The sequence below is a fragment of the Rhea americana genome, unplaced genomic scaffold (assembly GCF_003343005.1).
Source record: "Rhea americana isolate MKP2758 unplaced genomic scaffold, rheAme1 scaffold_260, whole genome shotgun sequence".
Classification (NCBI taxonomy): Eukaryota; Metazoa; Chordata; class Aves; order Rheiformes; family Rheidae; genus Rhea; species Rhea americana.
The window spans coordinates 618290-639784 of NW_028186380.1; the positions used below are offsets into that span (position 1 = coordinate 618290).

The 21495-nt window shown below is 35.6% G+C and overlaps 1 protein-coding gene across 1 annotated transcript in view; it reads left to right on the forward strand.

The window, feature by feature from the left end:
* The first annotated feature begins 225 nt into the window (after positions 1-225).
* Positions 226-21495, forward strand: part of ACSS3 (acyl-CoA synthetase short chain family member 3) — a 111401-nt gene continuing 90131 nt past the window's right edge. The window contains exon 1 of the mRNA XM_085307639.1: positions 226-397. Coding sequence (XP_085163765.1) covers positions 226-397 — 172 coding nt within the window. The remainder of the gene's footprint in view (positions 398-21495) is intronic.

Genomic DNA, 21495 nt, shown 5'->3' on the forward strand with positions numbered 1-21495 from the left:
AAGGGAAAGGGTTTTTATTTATTTTCCATTTTTATTAAGATTACTTTCCTAATATAAATGAAGTAATTTCAGGGAGTGGGATTATGAGTCAGCTRTAAAGCTAGCTTTGGTTTTTAGACGTGTACAGAATACAAATTTTATACAGCAGTAGAGAACAGATGGGCAGAGTTCTGAGAAACGATAAGCATCAGCTTTCTGCTTTGGATTGGTCAATATTTGGCCGAGATGTCTGCTCAAGCTCCTCTGACKTTTCCTGCAATATTTGGATCTAGGATGACTCTTCAGTCTCATATACGGCTTGCAGTAAGGATCCATCCTTGGTTGTTCAGCAATCCAATGGAGTGGCAAGACTGTGGAGTGCAGGAGTTACCGGAAGGCGTTGCTGTAGATGGCTCCAGTACGTTATTAGTGGAGGAATGAGACAGTTGTGCTGAGGTGGAGTTTACTTGCTTTGGGCTTTTGTTTCTAAATGGACTGCAGGAATGAAAGCTTAGTTAACATGACCRTCTGCATCACTGTATCTCTGACTGATAGAACCTGGTGACAGCCCTCTCATTGCTCGTGCTTTTTTTTCTAACTGATATTTGGAGGTCCAGAAACACTGGATGAATCCAGAACAACTCTGTGGTGTAGACAGACTTCAAGTATGAGAGCAAAGATCATCAACAGTGGAGGATGTTTTAAAGGAAGCAAGTTCTTCAGAACTGCTCACTCTTATTTTATTCCCCTCTAAATAGTGCTGAGCTTCAGCTTTAGCCAGACTGCTGTAACATTATAGTGTCAGATTTCAAGAAACATCATAAAACAAGAATTTTATCACTGTCTTCACATAACTTGTGGGAAACAAGGAATATCTATGTGAATTCCCATGCATTTTATCATTTCAGYAGTCCTTCCTCATTCTGAACCTGTAGGTTTGGCAGGAAAAGGCTGAACCAAGACTTAGGAAATTCTGTGAATGAGAGGTTTGGAGATGAAAGAATTGCTCTGGGTTCATTCTGAAAGGAAGCCTCCCAGAGAAAATAAGAGAAGTATCTTGTGACCTGTGATAGCAAATATTGTGTGGAAATTCTTGTGGGGCTGTCTCTTAATTATCTGTTATATATAAGGTATATCTGAAAGTCTATAAGCAACCTGCATATATTCATACTCATCAACACTGGCAATAGCAGGCCAATTGACCTTTACAATATATTTTGCTGTTGTGGCCTGTTAGCACAGGATGATGTCATCTTACAATGTGGCTGCTGAAACAAGTACCTCTATTGATGTATTTTCTTTCATGCTCTGATCTGTTTTCTGCTGGTGAGAGAGATTCATCATGATAACAATCTTAAGTCACTGCTTTCAGTAACCACTTACAGGATTATAAAAGACAGCAACAAAGACATCAATTATTTAATGATAATTTACTTTATTATGTCCAGAATAGCTAGCGCCAAAGAAAAATGTCATTTATTTTTCAGTAACACAGAGAATAATTTATATGTATGTGAACTGCAATGATAACATAAATATTCAGCATTTGAGAAGCCAGGAATCCTGGCAAAGGAACACAGTCTTTGTCCTTACCTTTGACTGCTTGTAATCGTTTCTCCTTGCTGGCTGACAGCTGCTATTCTGGGTGATTRGCAGAGCAGGCTGTGAGGCTTGACTGTCAGCAAAATGACATGAATTATTACCACCTCTGCTTTTCTTACAGTCCTCTTTATAATTTGTATCTTGATTTTGAATGTTGTTATTAGATATGATGTTTTTCTTTTCTTTGGCTCTTGAAGAGAGAGGGTTCTTGTTACTTTGACAGTGTATTACAATGTCTCCCCCTTCAAATATATACATATATATATGTGTGTGTATATATATATATATATATATATATATATTTATATAATAAAAGTTATTTTTGTAAGCTTGAAGATGGCAGTTTTACTTCCTTCCTTTTACCAATTCCCACCAATTTGTTGCACTCAAAATCTATAGTATGGGCAAAAGGAAGCACCTTATAAGTGGAGGCATGAGGAATTTTTTGTTAATCTAATTAAAGTTTTAACAGTCTAATCAAAGCTTATTATCAGTTCAGTTACAATGATACTGATATTTACGGTGTCTGCATTTTTGGCATTATGCTCGTTCTCTCACTACCTCTTTTCTTGGGAGGAGTAAGATGTTGATGTTAATTGCTTTTTTCATCTCTCACTCTTGAGGTCATTTTCACATGTTTGCTAACACAAATCTTGCCGTCTTCATGGTCTGCAATCCCGCATTACATCTGAATTTGCTATATATGGTGTTTTCCACATACACTGGATATTTGTGAATCCTAAAACTGCTTTTGCCCAGCTGCCCAGATTGTATTCTTTTGATAACCAGTAACTGACTATTGGTGAGTTGTGTAGCCCTGGTGTCTTTAGTATCATCCTGTGCCCACCTCCAAGGTCCCCACTATCATTCCATGCTTGTACTCCTCTGTACTGCCTTTTTGCCCTAGTAGAAGAAGTTCACCCTCTGCAATAACTACCTGTTATTACTATCTACTGTATACAGAAGTATATTTCACAGTGAATTTTTCACCATATGACTTTACAAAGTTAAACAAAACACAGAGGAATAGTAGTCAGCTGGTTGTTCAGTAACTGCTGTTACAGCTAAACAAACTGAATCCAGGCAGGCCGAGGTAAGACGAAAGCCCCACAGGACCTGGGATATGTGCTGGTAGCTTAACGTGAATCGGTGGCCTGTTACAACCAGTGGAATATTAACTATATTCTTGCTATTAACTGGGCTACGAGGGTGCAGCTCTGTACCCCGAGATTAAGGACAGGGCCACAGGGAAATCATGTGGCACTTAAATGCAGTATTTGGGCACACTGAGATGCTTGAAGTCCTTGTTCTGTTTAACCTTCCAGATGCCAAAGTTTCATCCAGACAGTGACTATGCGTGTCTGGATGCTGCCTCGCTGCTCAGAAAACTTCTTGGATCTGAGTGGAGTCTCAGGTCAGGTACTGAACTGAAAGTTCAACTGTAGATTTGTTGTGGTTGTGCAGGTTAATACATTCTTTCTCAAACTGTAGAACAAAGTTCAAGAGACTGGACTTCATTTGAATTTTCTTTGAGAAGCCCTGGATTTTCTCATTAATATATATATATTTTCCTATTAAACTGAATATTTGTTTCTTAGTATTGAGTTATTTCACTTTTACGGTTTGATYTCTGCACAGCTTTCGATATGACATTCTTTTACAATCCAAATTAATGCTTTTTCTTTTATTGTCAATTCCATAAAATCAATATGTTTTTTTAGCTTTACATTCACTATATTCATTGAATAGAGGTTCCTCTAAGTCCTGACCTGCAATGCAGTTCTTGTTATGTGGGAAGAAAATCCCATCTCCTAACTGGTCCCATTTATGTAAGGAAATAATTATTACGGTGTTTTTTGTATCAGGTATTTCAGATAAAGGTTTAGTTGAACTATGACCAAACCTGATTTTTAAGAGTGAAGGGACTTGTAGTGTAAACCTGCTATATGCTTTCTCTGCTTAAGCTTACCCTCAGCTCCTGGCTGATCCTTTCCTGGTGCAATTTATTATAATGCTGAAAATGAGTGTTTTTCTTTTGAGCAYAATCAAAACAAATAGCAAATATCTGAAGAAAACTTTCTGATAATGGGAAATTTTCTGATAAGAGGACAAGCCCTCTGTACACTTACATGGCCCTGAAATTGATAAGAATAAATAGAGATGATATCGATATGAATACGTAAGCTTATSTCGTGAATATACCCAAATTCTGCATTCCACCAGACTTTTCTTTTCAGTACAACTGAAGTAATAAAAGGACATCAGTTCACTACAGGCAGGTTGATGCAGTTTGTATTTAAACATAAAGCATTGATACAGTTTCTAAACTGAAATTCATAAAATTCTAGTTTTACCCATTATTATACTTCCTGACACATCAGTGATAAAGTTTTATCTCAGTAATCTGAATGTAATAAAAATCAGCAAAGCATTAGTGAGAGTTCTGAAGGTACGTTAGCTTAAATGTTTGCAGATGGCTAGGAGGATATGGAACCCCTGATTTATCATTTGAACATAATTCCATTTAAGTGCATATTGTGACCGTTTGCCTGGGCTTGTATTAGATGACACAGATGCCTGACAGCAGTCCTCAGAGAGAAACATCCTAGTGCTGTTTGTCAGATCACTTCCTGAGAACTGCATAATACTCATAGTGCTTTCTGTGATGGCTTTTTGTGGAAATGGTAGAGATTTTTTTGCACTTGAGGCATGCATATTATTTTACTTGTTTGTTTACATTTAATCTTGCAGTCCATTTTAGTGATGTCCAGGAATTAAGAAATCCCTGGTATGCAATGCAAGTGTGAAAGAGGTGCTAGAGATGCTTGTAAGTACCTGATTTTCTGGATCAGCAAGAAAAAAAGGAATTGTAGAGCTCTCACATAGACTATTCCTTTGAGTTCCAGAAGGTATGGTTAAAAAGAAACAGAAATTACTGGAGAATATATATATATATATATATGAAGATGATTTAAGAAGTCATTGGCATGAATCTTTTATAAAATTAAGAAACCCAAGAGGAAAACGTGAGGAAAAATCTCTTTACAGAGGAGACACAAGGGAAATGATATGCATTGCTGGCATGACAAGTGGATAAGAAAATAAAATTACTTTTCTAGATAAGAAAAGGTTACAAGGATCATAGCTGTCTGTCAGATGAGAACCTAATAGTAGCATAAATGAAAGTTCCTACAGTGAAAAATACAGGGTTGAATTATTCAACAATGATTTGAACCCTATGATAATGTAGAGCAAGCTGACATATTGCACAAAATGATGCTAAATTCAGCATTGCTAGGGTCTTCTGAATATCTCTTTCTTATATGAAATATAGATGTGTACATACGCACAGAGTTCCATGTAATAGATGAATATACAGCACACTATTAAAATAATTGCTGCCAAAGCATCTACTACCGTAATAAAAAATAATACTTGAAAATGAAATTTAGAAATTTCTGGGGTCTGGAAGTACCACAATAGCTTCTTATTTGTAGCACTTCTGCTCTGCAGTAAGTGTTGGTATGCTTAAAGTGTGAAGTGCTATATAGTAGCCCATTTCACCAATTTAGTATAGCTCTAGTTGCATCTATCCGAGTTTCCATGTATTCTATTGTATGCATATTGTATGCATGCAGTGCAATTTAATATGTACACTAAGAGTATTTTGAAAGACATTTGTATGTGATTACATGAGAGGATAATTGAAGAAGAAGAGATGTGTGATTTTATTTAACTTTTTCTAAGCAAAACAGACAGAAATGTTATTAGAAGAGGATAACGAGTTACATCAAAAGACCTATACTTAAATACGTTCTTCACACAGCCAACTATCTCACTGATTTGTCATCTAACCTTTCAGTAACTAGATTATGATCTGTTCAGCACTGGGCTTCTGAAGTCCATAAAGCCCTTGGAAACCATGGTAATTTTCTTGAATTATGAAAGACACACCTACCTGTCTTTATTAATAGATATTTGCATTTCTAACCTGTTTTACACTATGCTGAGATTTCACTCTACTGGAGAGCAGAATCTTAACCTTTCAAACTATATTTTGGGGAGGAGGAGTAAAGCCAGTCTAGTAACTCAGATAAAAYTTTCTCAGCTTCTGAGTGTTCAGAATATATATTCTCAGGCTCAGCCTAATTCCAAAGTCTGCATTTCACTCTTGATTAGCAAAGCCTGAGAGCACTTTTTGGCTGGCAAATTAAGTCACCCTGGAGCAAACTTTGTATCCTGACTCATAAACGCTCTTTGCAAGTATCATTAATGGTCTCTGGAGTAAATCCTGTCTTCTATTTTTCATTGCATTTTTAATACCACAAAGGATTGAACATAGCAAGACTCTTTGTACATGTCATCTATTATTTGATGTGGATCATTTCCTATGGGACATGACTGTCATGCCATATCCAATCTTTTTTTTTTTTTTTTTTTTTAAAAAATTTCTAAATTGAGATACACTGTTTGCATGAGAGGTGATTTTTCCATATGTTGTCTTTTCTTTTATGATATAGACAACCACAAATCTAATGACCTGAGTGCTATAAGGAGACCTTTTCTATGGGCAATACTGTCTATAGCACATACTAAGTTTAGAAAYCTAACACTATGAAACTATATGATGAACACATTTAATCACATTTAATCAAAGGTGAAGTTACAGCACAGTCCCAATGAATGAGATAGGACTGACAGATTAGTAGACATAACTGAATACATTCAGATTCCTGGCTGCTTCATTATGTTCTATACAACTGCAAAGTCATATGGAAAAATAGAGTTCTGCTTAAATGCTGCTCGTCTTCACTGCAAATCCAAGGATAACTATGCAAATTCCAGGCAATAGAGTGTGAAGGACTTTTATAAATAAACACTATAACTATTATTTATTTAAGGGAGAAAGAGCAAAGTAGTAGATTGAAAAAAGATACTGTGAAAATAAAGCAATATCTTTGTTCTGGGAATTATGAATTTCATAAATTTCTTGTTATGATTTTATTTTTGTAGTAGTTGTTTCTACTCAGGAGTGGTTGTTCTTAATTTGAATGGCTGAAAGAGTTTTACTGAGACCCTTGAGCTGAAAATTTCGAATCTAAGATGTAAAAGATTAATAGAGAGCAGAAGTTCACCAGAAAAACTGCTTTGACATTCAACCCCTTTGAATTCAGAAGAATCAAGTTTGCTCTCTGTGGGGAGTGTCTCATTTTGTTTTTAGAGTCTATACTTAAAAAAAAGACATATGGAGAGGATAGTTACATACAGGTTTAATCTTTAGCTGCCTATGACTTATTCATGCAAACTGTCTTTTTTTATCCTGTGTAGTAAGGAATTTAGTGTTGCAGTCTACTGTAAGTAGTACAGTGAATAGTCATGCTATGAGCGAAGTTTTGTGTTTGTAGTATGAAAACCAGAGTCCTAAACACTAGCTAGCCCAAGGAAAACAAACAATAAAATGCAAAGGCAAGAGGAACAGCATATATTTCTACTTGAGCTTCTTAATTTTTCYGATTGGAAGGCATGTATGTGGCCTTTTTATTGAAGCCTTTTCAGGTGGACAGAAGCTAATAATAAAACCCTAAACCACACCAGTCATACAGGACACATTGGTTTGCTCTCAAGCTAAATAAAGGAGAATAGGAAGGCAATTCTGTTTTCTAGCCCTTCAGAAGAAAGACTAAGTGTTTCTGGTAATGTACTCTGGGGTTCTTCCATCTTCATTTCCCGTCTTGCTTGTATTCAACCTCTCTTTTTAACGAGTTTTTACTTCCAAATCACAGTATTTTAAAAATATTCTTAGTTATTTAAATGCCCTTGTCATGAAAAAATCTAGATTAAAAAACTGTTACTGTTTAGTTTTTCTTGAAATTCTGCATCTGCAATGTCTTTCTTGTCTCTCCTTTATCACAATGCCCTTGTTTTATATTGTCTCAAGCCTATTTATTGTTCACTGTAATCGTAATCAAAGTCTGACTGAATTTATATTGACATGCGAGAGGTAAGAAAGAGAAAAATTAGCTGTGATCTGTTTATTATGCTAAATAGTGTTACACTGAGTATCCATAGAAAATTCTCCGTTTAACATCCACTGTAAATAGGAGAGTAGAAGCTCCTGTTTCTCTTCTGGAAGTTCCTTCTGATAATGCTCTGATATATCAGACATTTATGTCCATTCAATCCCTATGTTAGCATATATGTTAGCTTATGATGCCATGCTCTCCTTCATATGTTTGTTTTGCAGTCCTTCTAGGAACTGAAGTGGAAAAGCTGCTGAGTAAGCATATTTTGTCAGTATTATGCTACTTACTAAGACTTTTTAAAAGATACCATCACAGACACAAGATTGACCGTTCTTGGATTGCAGAATCTAATGACAAAGACCCATAATGGATAGGTTATTATAAGGCCCTAAGTAGGAAAAGTTAGCATTTGCAGTGGACAGCTTTCCTTGTGTATCATCCTGCCATGAACTCAAGACCTTAAAAATGTGAAAATGAAGTAGCATTTTATCTCAGTGAAGATCTGGTTCTGAGGTAAACAAAATATAAGAAGCCTTTTTAATATGTCTTGCTATTTTGCAGAAGCTGTTTTATTTCTTGTATTTCTCAAGTAAAAATCTATAGATTAGAGTGCTCTCTCAATGAGTAGAGATATTCCTGCTCTAATGTATGAGGCCACTAAAGTAGTACTAGCTAAATTGCCTGGAGCAACTGTACGCACGCCACAAACATGATTTTAGGCTTAGAAGACTCAAAACAGCATTCCAAGTAATATGAAAGAGCTGAAAAGAGAAGAATTGAATTATTTGAAAATCTCTGATTCCACTCTAGGTATACAGCAAATCTTTGTTTACTGGTCACTTTTGCAACTGAATGTATGAAATCGTCTGAAAGATAAATAGGCTGTCATACAGATAACTTTAGAAGTAGCTTTGATAGAGAATTTCAAATGAGTGCCATATGATGATCCATAAGGATGAAGTGAAAGCCATTATGTGTGGTGTTCAGAAAAAACTAAAAAATCGTGCAGACAACACTTTCTGATGGCAACTTGGGCATCTTTTGAAATCATAGAACTAGTACAAATAATCAAATTTGTAATTTCTATCTCTAAAAGCAGCCACAGACAGTCAGATATTTGAAGCACAAAAGGAACATATATTGTCCCTGCCTGAGGTGGACACTGGCATATAACATACCTTTGTTGCCCTTTGGCTTTTATACCTGAAAATTGTTCTAATTTTAGAAATGATAGTCATGAGAGTTATTGTACGTTGTAGTGGGAGAATGAATCTTATTCTGAATTGTAAGTTTCCTGTATTTATACTTTTTTTTCTGTATAGTGAGTTTATGATCTGCTGTTATCCATTGTTGGGAAATGTGAAGCCCAGAAGTACAGAAATACTGTCTCTGAATAAAAGCAACTGAAGGATTTCAGAGATCTGTGTGAGATGAATATCTTTTGGGGGCTTTTCCATCTGAAACAATGCTCAGAAATCCTAGAAATTAAATAAATTGTTGTATACAGGTCATTAAAGGGGATGATGGTGGGGATAGCATCTGGAGCAGAGCCATTCTGCCTGTATAATAGTGTGTTTATCTAGATAAATGGATAAGTAAGCCTTTGGTATGACGTACTGAGTTACCTAGCACTTGTCAGCACCAATGTAACTTCTCTCTCTAGTATGTTAATAATATTCCTTTTTGCACATCACAAATGTGCTTCCCATTGTCAAACCTCATAAACTGTAGCCTAGACTGAAAGTGTTGCCTGAACAGCTGTAAGGTGAGCTTTGCTTCCATGAACAGATTGCTTAAAACTTTTATCTTCCATATATGCAGGCTGAGGAAAAGGCACAATTGAGGTTGATGATACTCTTTCCATGAATTTGTTCTGCAAGCTGAAAAAAGAATCTGTAACGGAAAATTCAGAAGCTAATATGCCCTTTGCCCAATGGTCTCTGGAACCCTCCTTTTCATCTTYGCATCACCTACATACTTCCATTTTCCTTTCTTTCTTGGTTCAACAAGAGAACAGAAGGGTCTTGACTGAGTTATAAAAACTTGCAGCTTTACATCTGTGTTGCAGAAACTGAGTGATTTAAAAAGCTTAATGGTAATTCTAGGTGCTTGAACTGGAAATGCCAATCTTTAGGGATAAATTGTTTCATTTTTAAAAAATTTCAGAACAAACTGATRTCATTTTAGTCTCCTTTCAATGTTCCAGATAATATTACTACAGCATATTTCCCTCTGGGAAAGGACTGAGATTCTTTTTAATAGATGTTATGATGTTTGAAATTCTTTCTGTGAGAGAACAAGAATTCAGTGGGCTATTTTTGTTTGTTTTGCATAAACTTCCTTTTCTCATTGTCTTTGAGTACTATCTTAGTGCCAGAAATTATCTAAAGGTTATCTTAGCACTGTAAAAAATATTTAAAATATTAAAATGTTTGAGTATTAGTAAGACAAGCGGAAAGAATATTGAAATAGCAGAATACGTAAGTAACAACCTACTGTGCTTTTGACTGAAAGAAACTGTGATGCACTTGAATGTTACTATGGTCAAAAAAAATCTTGGGCTGTACAAGGCTGTCTCACCTTGTCTCTCTCTTATGCATAAATCCCACATAACAGTGATAACAGCAAATACAGCAGATGTAAGACCAGCTCCAGACTAGGGTGTTGTGAAGCTGAGTATCTTCATGTTTAACTTGTAAGTGCCTGTCTTGACAGCAACTTAAGATGTAGATTGGTGCAGCATCATGGGGGCAATGAAGAGGTTCCCACTTCAACTTTGCTTTAGTTTAATAGGATCACTAGGAAGTAGAAGACATGAATTTTGAGTCCCACTGATGTAAAGAGGACACAGTGCTTTTTAAATGAGTATTCTAGGTTATTATACAGGCCACGCCAGTACTACTTTTTTCTCCAGATGTATTTTGGGAGTAAATACACCTACTTATGCTGTGTTTTGAGCTGAACTCACTGCTGTTGTAACTTGCATGTGCTCAGAGCTAGGCTAGGTTTCACAGTGGCCAGAACCTCATGGATGACATCCTGGGAGCCTGCTCACACCTRACAGGAGCGGAAACACTCAGCCCTGTAAGGATTCCCAGCATATCTACGTGTAGCAGAACTTCATCCATGGATTTATTTGGCAAAACAGCTATGCATGGACTTTCAGGCCATTAGGCTGCAGATGGGTATTTTGTGGCCYATGCTTTTTTGTTAGCTGCTCCACTTTGGTCTATGCCCTGTCAGTCACCCAAAATCCTTGTATATCTATGTTACTGCTCCTTTCTAAATGTTCTCTTTTGTTCACACTGTATTAGACACCTGTATGCTCAAATAAATCTATAGCTGTTCATGGAAAACCTCCACAGTGAAACATGAATTGCTACGGTTTGAGGAAAGAAAATCTGTGCTAGAGTTCCATTTTCTCTTTTTCCCAGCTGAGTACATCTGTAAGCAATACTCTTGCTGGTAGTATTACAGATATCTAGGTTCAGAACTACCTGTCTTGCTTGTTCTGCTTTCCCCCCTTATGCTTTTAATTTTAAAACTCCATGTAAAAAATAATTTCTTCAGTATTACGTGGGATGTATACTGAGGTTGTAAAATGTTTTCTGCTATAAAATGTGATTTCAAATAGTGATTTTATGACTCATTARCTTTTGGATTGTTATTTTCTATTTCTGGTTTCTGGGAAAAGAAGAATCTTGTCAGTCTGCGGTGAAGCAACTCAATTGTTTTTGAATCAAGATTGTATAGGGAAAAATATTCTCTCAAAGTGTGATTACAAAGGCTAGAACCCGTGGAAACCAAAATCACAGTATGAATATAATGATTATGAGACTCAGAAGAGAGCTCTTTTTTTTGCCTCCACCTTTTTATTTTTTTCTCCATTCTTTAACAAAACTGGAGAGGTCCACCTGAAGAGTGTTATGGTTGACAGCTAATGTGAAGCAATCTGGACAGTGAATTATCTAGCCCTCAGCCCAGCTATAACTCGATCATGCTGCTCTATAGAATCTGATGAAAGTGTTCCTTGYGCTGTTACCTTTGCTTGCCAAAGCAAAGAATAAAGCAAATAAAAGAACTCTCAGATCAGGTGTAGTGGGCAACCTGTTTACTGCTACAAGTTTCATTGCTGTTATGATGCTAATAGCATGTGTGAAGGGGCAGAATTAAGTATTAAGAAAATGGCTTTGCAAGAGCTTGCAGAAAATAAATATATCTTAAGACTTTTTACATCCCTGAAAATACAGTTCTTAGAAAGGAAGTAAGAATGAAATGAATACTTAATAAGATATCTGTTTACTTTAAATTTCTACACCTTTTTCTTACCTTTTTACTGTGACAATAGATAGGAACATCTAAGTAACCTACTTACACAATCTGTTCTCTTTTATACTTTTAACAAATTTCTTTCTCTTCTTTCTAAGTTATACAATCCACATCTTTTTAATATTTCATCATATGGAACTCTGTATTCATTTCTAGTGTCTTTTGATGCTGATATTGCAAGGTTTCTTAATTCACATAATGCAATTCTTAGTATTTGCCATGTATTTTTATATATACTGATATATTGCCTTAGTTTTTCATCTTCTTACTTAGAAAATTGTAATGTATAAAAGTAATTTTCATTTTACATTGTTTGARTAATACCATGCATTTGTTGAGGTTGAATTTTGCTTATCATTATTTTCTCTGTATACCAAAGTTATATATTCATTTGAAATTCTGTCATTTTCTTACTACTTCTTTGACTTTTCTAAGATTTTTTTTTAATCTATGAGGAAATCAGATATTCTTGTTTCTGTCCTCAAGGGTGATGAGACCTAGCCCACCTAGGCAGAGATGAGAATGAATATTTGTGAGATCCAGACAGGTTATGCAAAAGTCCCCGCATTATTTCAGATACTCTGAATCAAGAAGACTGATGTAGAAAAAATAATTATTCTTAAGGCAAAAGAGAGATCACAGACAACCCAGAGCCAAGAACTATGTAGTGTGGACACAGCCAGGCTGAGCCACTTAGCATTTGGGCTAAGGTTTGATCCCTGACCCTCTTCTATTTAGAAGTATATACATGGGTATGACCTCTATCCTTTAATGACAATCATGAGGTTACTCTCTTGTAGTTTTCTCCTTACTACACTTCAGGCATCCTTTTTACTTTTTTACTTACTGCATGACTATTCAGTTCTCATCTGCTTTAGCTGTCCAGTTGCTGACAGTGTTTATTGTCTCTACCAAATATAAAGTGGGACATAAGTTGTAGGACCCTTGCCACTAGATTCAAGCAACACAAAAGAAGACAAATACTGTTATTCTATTCTGTATTTCACATTCCAATGGATAAAGGAATCTCACATGCTACTTTTCTCTCTTTTGATTTTGTAATTTTCCTGACAGCTTTTTCAATGTCAGAAGTTCAGTGACTAATACAAAAATGCATAGTCAATAAGATCAAACTTTGAGGCTATTTCTGTAATGCTTATCCTCTCAGCAGTAATACAGAATTTCATGGAAAAAAGCCCATATTTCCTGTTTGACCCCGAAATATTTCCTATACTTTGCAAAATTGCAAAGATTTCATTTCATGTGAATTTATTTATTGTAGAACTTGACAGCCTAAGTGCTAAACTAAACAGAGAATTCATCTTTCGAACTTTTAAAAACAAGAATAGCATTTGTGATAACGGTGGCAACTGATTACTTTTGTCTGAATCTTGGGCCATTCTTAGACCTGTGAAAGGACAGGAACATAATAAATCTCCAGATTTTAAGAGAAAATATGACTTGTTTCATAGTCCAGCCAAATACTTAGCTTGATTTCTTTTTTTTGTCACTACAAAGTAAAAGCAAAAAGGCACACGTTTCAGAAACCTTTAGAGTACCACAGCAAAAACACTCACCAAAAGTGACAAATAAGAAAGCAGAGCAGTTTTTCTCATTTTTCTCTACAGAAAGAGAAGACCATCCCCATGTGTGTGTTTTATGAGATAAAATATTGTGGACAAAGGTGATACCATGCTCTTTTCTAGGTGGTGCTTCTGAGGTCTGTTATGCTTACACATCTGCTGTTAATGGAACACCGTGGCAGCAAGGCACCTACGAAAAGAAAACAATATTATCCGGCTTGAGTACTCGGATTCAGTACAGTCTTCGTAAAACTAGAGAGATGATCTGAAATCAAAAATATGAAACTGAATGTACTCTACACTTTTAAAGTATGACTTCTTTAAAAAGAAATCCTATTTTTCAAATAGGAAATGCGAAATAATTGATACAGTACATAAATATCAGACTATGAATTACTGTATAATACTGTGGCAAAGAAGGAAAAAAAGACATAGATGATAAATATTCTGCTTTGCTTGATGCAAGTAAGTCCTCACCTGCTAATCTGAAGTAGTGTAACTATTTTGGACATGTAGACAAACACACAAACTGAAGAAAGTTCAGAACTGAGCAACCAGAATAAAGGGTTTAGAAAGCAAGAGAACAGATTGAGAAAGCTGGACTTGTTTAAGCTTGAAAGCAGGAACCTGTGAGAGGACATGAGAGCTCTCTCCAAACATATGAGAAAGCTATTACAGTGAAGACAGCGATCATGTTCTATATGTGTGCTAGCATGGTGCAAAAACAAGAAGTTCAGCTTGCAGTAAAGAAATTGTAAGTATGGTATGAAGGGAAAGCTTATTAGCTCTAGAGAGCAGGAACTAACCCCACGGGGAAGCTCTGTAACTGGTGTTAGTGGATGTTATGAAGAGCAGCAAAATTAGTTGCATCTCAGGAGAGGTCCAGGTATACTCTGGCTTCTTTGTGGTGATGGGACTAGATGACTTACTGAGGTCTTGGTTATTGTTATGTTTGCATGTTCAAGATTTGCTTCCCCTAGGCTCTGGATTGGAGTTTTGTGCAAAAGGGAAAAACTAGAATACCAGACTACATAAATTGTAGCAGCAGTCCAGTTATTCTGTAGAGTATGAGATCCATGGTTTCTGGAAGGGAAAATGAGGCATTTTGAGACTATTGTAGGGTAATTCTTTTCTTTTTCCTGCCCTAATTCTCATGAAATGTCTGTGATGGGAGGGAAAAATACATATTTTAAACATATTCTAGTTTGACAGACTAACTAGAGTGAAGATGAATATTCCACAGGATTAGTTTCAAGTGAAGAAAAGTATGGTTGAGGTATATGAATTCTAGTAACTGCATCTTTAATGAAGGAAAATTCGGTTGTCATATATGTGTTTCTGGGTTTTGTGTTTATATCTGAATAGATTTTTCCACAAGACTGTCCAATGTCTTGTTGAACAAAAGACCCTATTTCAGTACAGCAGAATTGTTGAAGTTGGGAAATAAGACTGACAAAAAGCCAAGAGGATCACTTTTGTTCACGAAACAGTTGTTTTGTTTAGGTATTGCAAGTGAACCACAAGTTACAACTGTCTGTGTTCCAGAAGAATTCTTAGAAAATCATGTTTGAATCTTCCAAACACTTAAGCTATGCCATATTTATAAAATTAGCAGTGTAAATAATTAGAAAGCGACAAACCCAAATCTTGCTATTTTTCTGATTATCTTAAATAAAAATTTCCAAGCTTGCATCTTGGTAAAAAGAACATAGAATGCATCATGGGAGAAACTTCCAATTAGGACAGATACTTAAGAATCAGCAGCTAAACATAACACACAAGAATTAGAGGGGAAAAGGAAGAAAATGTATTTGAAGTTGTTCAATATTATTAAATAGAAATGATATACAATATTATGAAGAAAATGGAACATATGTCCCTGTTATTTTTCTTGTAAGACTTTCTGTATAATGCAGTATATTTCAGAAATAAGCCAAGTATAACTTTAAATTTTGTTTTCTTTTTAACTTTAATACCGTATTATATTGACAGAATTTCAGTGCATTAAAATTGCATTTTTTTWAAAAAAAATACACCATTGATTTTAGAATAAGAGAAAATCAAAAGTTTTTATGGATTTAGTTCTTTAGTCAAGATGATTCTGTGAATAAGTAGCAGCAATATCAAAACAGCAGGCCTCTCAATCCTTAGAAATATTTCTTTAATTTAAATGAGAAAAATGGTTTCTCAAAAGTTTTTACCCCTTTTAAATGAAAATAAATGAAAATCTAATTAAAGATGTATGGTTTGTTGACACTTCTTATTTCAAAGTTAGGGTTTATGCTATTTTTAAATGGAAATGTCAAATAATGTGTGGTCTCTGTGATAACTGTTCATTTTTTCTTAGGGAGAATGTAGATTATATTTGTACTGATTTGCTATACATAAATAAAGTCTAATGTACTTTCTACTAGTGTTAAATGAGGAGGAAAAAAGTACCTTTTTCTATTATTAATAATCTTTGTAAACTAATTTTTATGTTTGTCTATGCCAGATTTTTTAGAAGGACCTAGAGATGCTCATTTACTTTTAAAATGAGCTACTCCAAATCCATTCCTATATCCTGACTACCCTAAATAACAAGAATTGAGGGGCTTCTGCCAACAAGGACATTAAGGCATACTTACTGGTGTAAGGTAGTAAAAGCAAGTAAGTTGGAATGCATTAATAGCTGTGAAAATTATTAGTGGCTGAAAGCTGAGTATTTGGCTTCAAAGGAAGTTGAGAGTAGAAAGTTAAGCTCTCCTGGCTAGCATGGTGCACCCCATAAGTCTTGCTGAGAAGAGTGCTGGTGCCTTGGAGAGTGCTCAGCTCTTAAAGTTGGGTCTGAGAGAGGAGAGGAAAAAATAAGATCTCTGGCTCCTTACGTTATGGGAAACTGTACTTTTGCAGCTATAGACACTACAAAACTCTGTTTTTTTTTTCTATGTTTCCTCACTACTTTGATTCACTTTACATGTGAATGTCTTGTCCAAAGTTTAAAAAGAGATTATTTTTTCTAGATGTGCAGGCTTTTCATTGCTTATTTTTGGATCAAGTAAAATCTTTCAGATACTCTCCGAAGGAAGCCTCATTATATAGTCTTCTGGCCACATCACTTCATCAAACAGTTGTCATGATTGGCTAYAAAGATGTCTTGGTGTTATCTTCAGTTTTGCAGTTAAGCATTTCCCTCATAAATAGAAAACAAATTGTGTCAGTTTAGATATTAAAATCATAGATAGCAATAAAAGTTATTTCTATAGAGAACTTTTTGAAGTTTATCAGTCTATTTGAAAGTATGTTTCAGAAAAATACCTATTCCTAATTTTGATAATCTTTCCTGTGGCTGGACGGATTTTGGTGGTGGATGGTAAAGGGTGACTGTACAGGTGGTTAATTTCTTCTCCTTTCTCTGCTTTTAGGAATGATAGTCAGATGTGCTGCCTCTGCTTATTGTTCACATGTACATAAGATTCACTAAGATTCACTCTATCCATCAAACTCAATATATTCAATTATCTTTCTCTTAATTACTGACTTCTCAAGCTTTAGCTGCCTGAGTTGTCAGAAAAAGTTTTACTRTTTCTCATTTTGTCACTTTCTTTTGTTCTTACATCAGAACTAGTAAGGATCAACATATCCCTTGTCTCCTGCATTGTTAAAAAGAAAATATATCAACACTATGGTGGCTATCAAATGCTGTGGTCCTACAAAGAATGCTTGTTTCTATAAAAACTGGTTAGTAAGCATGAAGAAAGTGGATAAGACATAAAAATTACAGGAAGAAACTGCTATTGTTATAAGTCTCCTGAAAGACTTCTATTTACTCATGTTGAAATTTGTGTTAAACAAAGAATAACAGAAAATGCACTCTCTAAAATTAATAGCTGTTTTGTCTTCTGTCTGTCAACCAGAAAAATATTTCTTAAGCAACGAGAAAAAAATCAGTACATTTAACTACTTAAATTATTTTGTCAGTGTGCTGCTTTTTTACTTCGCACATTTGAGCAGTGACTGAGTGCAGGTTGGCCAGTGGTGTATTTACCAGTGGTTCTTGGCCTTGTACAGTATCTCTGCTCTGTTGAGAGGAAGGAGGGGCCTGGTACCGCAAAACCTTTCAAAATTTGGTTTTAATATATTATACAAATCCATAATATGGATGTTCAAAATCTAACAAGTCATATTCTGTGACAAGCAGTTGCTGGTATTTCATGTTATGAGTCAGTCCTTCTGCAAGCAAATGGAATTTCCTGCGGGTGATGCCAAGCAGAAGATATGCTCCACGGTGCACTTTATGCATTTCAGTTGTTAATGGGAATTGAATGCTTGGGACTGGATTAAAGGTAATCCAAAGTAAGATTTATTCCAGAAACTTATTTTAGCCATTAGGTTTCAGCACCTTTTTTTTAATTCTATATATCTGTTCCCATTATGCCCCATGATTAACTAATATAAATAGAGTCTCTACTGTCCAAGACAGCTTGTTCTTAAGAAATTCTTAAGAACTATTGCAATAATGCATTACTCTGTGGATGTTTAATTTATAACCCTGCACACATCTTATGGCTTGTGGCCCCTATAATTAAAGTGCTCATGATTATATTTTGCAAAAAGTCATGTTTATATTTTATCATGTCTATTTAGTGTCTATTAAAGCTTCCTGACTCGCAGAAAAGAACATTGGAGAGAAACTTACTGTAGAAGTTATCCAGGACTGTGTAAGAAAAAGGCTGTGTTCTTGGGGCACTCGACATTATTCTGACTATTTTTCATTTCCTGTTATTTTATAAAACTAGTTCTGAGTAAAGTGAAGGATCTGATGTTTAGCTTGTGACTTAGACTATTTGTTGGTTTCATTAAATGTATGGAGAAGCAAAAGTTGGTTAATATAACTGCCAAGTCATTTGTCATTATAGTTATTCACAGTTATGCAGCCAAATGTGGAAGCAGTGTGGAAGGAGGGAAAAAATGATGGATCAGAAAGCCCTATTAGTACAAAAGCAGCATTAAAATAAAAAAGCCAAGCAGCTAGGGAGATGTCTTAACTTTTAACATGAATCTTTTGAAATATTCTTAATGACAGTGGCTCATGATAACTTTTAGCTAGAGGAACTGGCAAAGGTAAGAAACTCAGAACAGGATCATGACTTGAAGCCTACAGAGGGAGGGCAGGATGATASCCATGCAGCTGCACAGAAGTGAGGGTTAATAACTCATCTTTTAGCAATTGATCTGAAAACTCTATCAAGGGAGATAACTGTCTGTCAAGATTGCATTTTATAGAGGGAGAGGCTAAAGCACAGAGCTGAAATGACTTGCTAGCAGATCAATGACAAACATTAGTCTCTTGAGTCCTATCAGTTGTCTATTAATGATAGTATTGATGTTGCTGCTTCTCTTTCAGGAGTTCTCCAAGGGCTTAACACTGTGTAGGGATCCATGACAGACAGTTATTAGGTATAGACCTGGTAATAAAAAGCCACTTTAAGGAGTGTATACCACACACAGATTTCCTTTTCATGACCACTTTCAAGAATGGTAAGGGACCAGGCAGCTAAAAATCTTTTTGCATTCCCCAAGTGCATTGCATGGAACTCCCTCAGAAGTTGTTCGTATGAGTCCAAATGGGAGAAGTATAAGAAATTCAAAAGCATTTGGTAAATGCATAACAATTTTCTGTGGATGGTATTAGCTTATTACCAGTTCCATAACACTAATTCAACTTGTGTATTTTATGGCCCTGGATTTCTTTTCATTTCTGCAGTGGCAATGTGCGGAAATACTAGCTGTGGAAGAAAGCTGAAATGCAGAAAACGGATATTCTGTTCTGAAAGATTTTTTTCCCAGAGATCTTAACTATTTGGCGGATCACTGCATATGCTTGTGATTCAGCCTGTAAATTACACAGACTCTGAAGAGGTCTCCAGCAAATGGAGTGGCAAACAGGACCCTCCGTGTTGTGCTTTCCTGTCATTAAGCTGCTTCTTTGGTGTCTCTGCTATACCTTTATCTATATAGCAACATGAGCTTTTCTAGATCTTCTGGCAGTGGGAGGTGGCAAATTACATGATACCTTGTCGCTACTTAAATTGACTCTCTCTGTGTTAATTTATGTGGTTATTTTTGTTGGATCAGTGTATGAATGATGTGGAACAGAAGCCTTCCTCTACTGCCTCTAAAAACATAAATATACAAACCRTTGTTATTGGTCAGAAAGGATAGAGTGAAAGTAGCACACTAGATGTTGTATCAGACTCAAGTAACAGCCAAAGGTTTTCTTTTGTTTCTTCCTGCATTCCATCACGTTTTTTCAGATCCACAAAGCTTGCTGTGCAAAGCAGAGATCTATGCAATAATCGAGGACAAGGAAGAGAACAGCTACAATCTCAAGGTGTTTTGTAGAAGGATTTGAGAATGAGAGGGAAAATGACACTTTGGGATTAAGAAGAGGTAGGTGATAGAAGAGAATATTTTATGGGTGGTTTCCATCTGTTCATTTCTGTTCATTTACAAAATTGTGGTCAGAAGAAAACAGGAGAAGCTGTGGTGGGTTTAAGAAGAGCTGAAGATTTGACATGCACTATGAAGTTTTTTGTATAGTAGTCAGTTGAAATAAAACTTAAATTTCAAAGACAGCAGGATGAGAGGACAAATTAACGGTGGAAGAAGATAAAATTATTTTTATTGTTTTGGATTTTTTGTTTGTTTGTTTTATGGAGCCCTCAGTAATACAGGATCAGAAGATGCTGCTGTGATAACATACTCTGGAAGTCAGTTACAGGATATCATATGGCCCTACTCAGATTAGAGGGGACTTCAGGAATCCTAGAAGAGAGCAGAAATAGAGAAAATTCCAAGATCTTTTCAACATGCTTTCAGGTGAGTGAGAGAAGAAATTATATTTGAAATATGAACCACTGTTTCAGCATTGGGGGGGGGGAAGATTTTATCAAAAGAAATAACAGTAAAGTGAAAACTATGTTTTCCTGAATAAAAACAGTAGAAGCAAATAAAAGGATATTGTGTGTCCAGTTCAAACATGAATATGGCAACACTGGATTTAACTGTGGTAGTTTTCCATTGTAGATAGGCATCACCATGAAAAAATCACTGCACTTTCTGAAAGTCAAAATGTGAAATACAAGAACCTGTTAATAAATGGAGCTGCTACTTGCAGAACATTCAGGGTATGGGTAACCATCTTGGGTTTAAGAGTGTGCTTTGTTTAAATGTTTAGCCACAATGTGCTTCCTTTAGAGAGACATTATACAAGGAGATTCCATACAATTAGGAATAAAGGTATCTTGATTCAAAAATGAGTTGTGTCATGGAAGGACTAGCATTATAAACTTGGAAGACAGGTTTTTAGCAAGGAGCTTGCATTAGTATTCAGGCACTTGTTCTATATTTTTCTTGTTTTTACAGTGTGATTCCCTTGAAGCTCATTAAACCTTTTTCTGCAGTGTCTATCCACTCAGGCATGGATAATCTAAGGGGTAAACAGAATATTGTTACAAATACAAAAGTGTCTACTATAAGAAGTAATACATTTATAGATGATTAAAAAGCAACAACAAAACACAAATGCCCTTTCAAGTGAAGCACATACAGCTATCACATAACTGGTACGTGTTTTTCTTGTAAAGGGTTTATTAGAACATAACTCCAAGAACTGAGTGAAATAGATGACTCAGTCCGATCAATGGGTAATCAACCTTGCATCACCAGTTCAAAAACAAAAAAGGGGATTGATTTGCTATTGCTTTGTGTTTTGTTTAATCATAGCAGACACATACAAAATAGGTGTAAAAATGTTGTATGGTATAAAAATGAGGATAAATTCTAACATAGTTATGTATTCTTTTCCAAGGCTGTGGAGTTCCAGTTCAGCAGACCATCTAAACATATATCCCCTATTTAAGGTGCTSAAGTTCAACTGACTTGAGTGCAGCTACATAAGGGTTATACAGGTTTAAAAAAAATTGAGATGGCTAAAT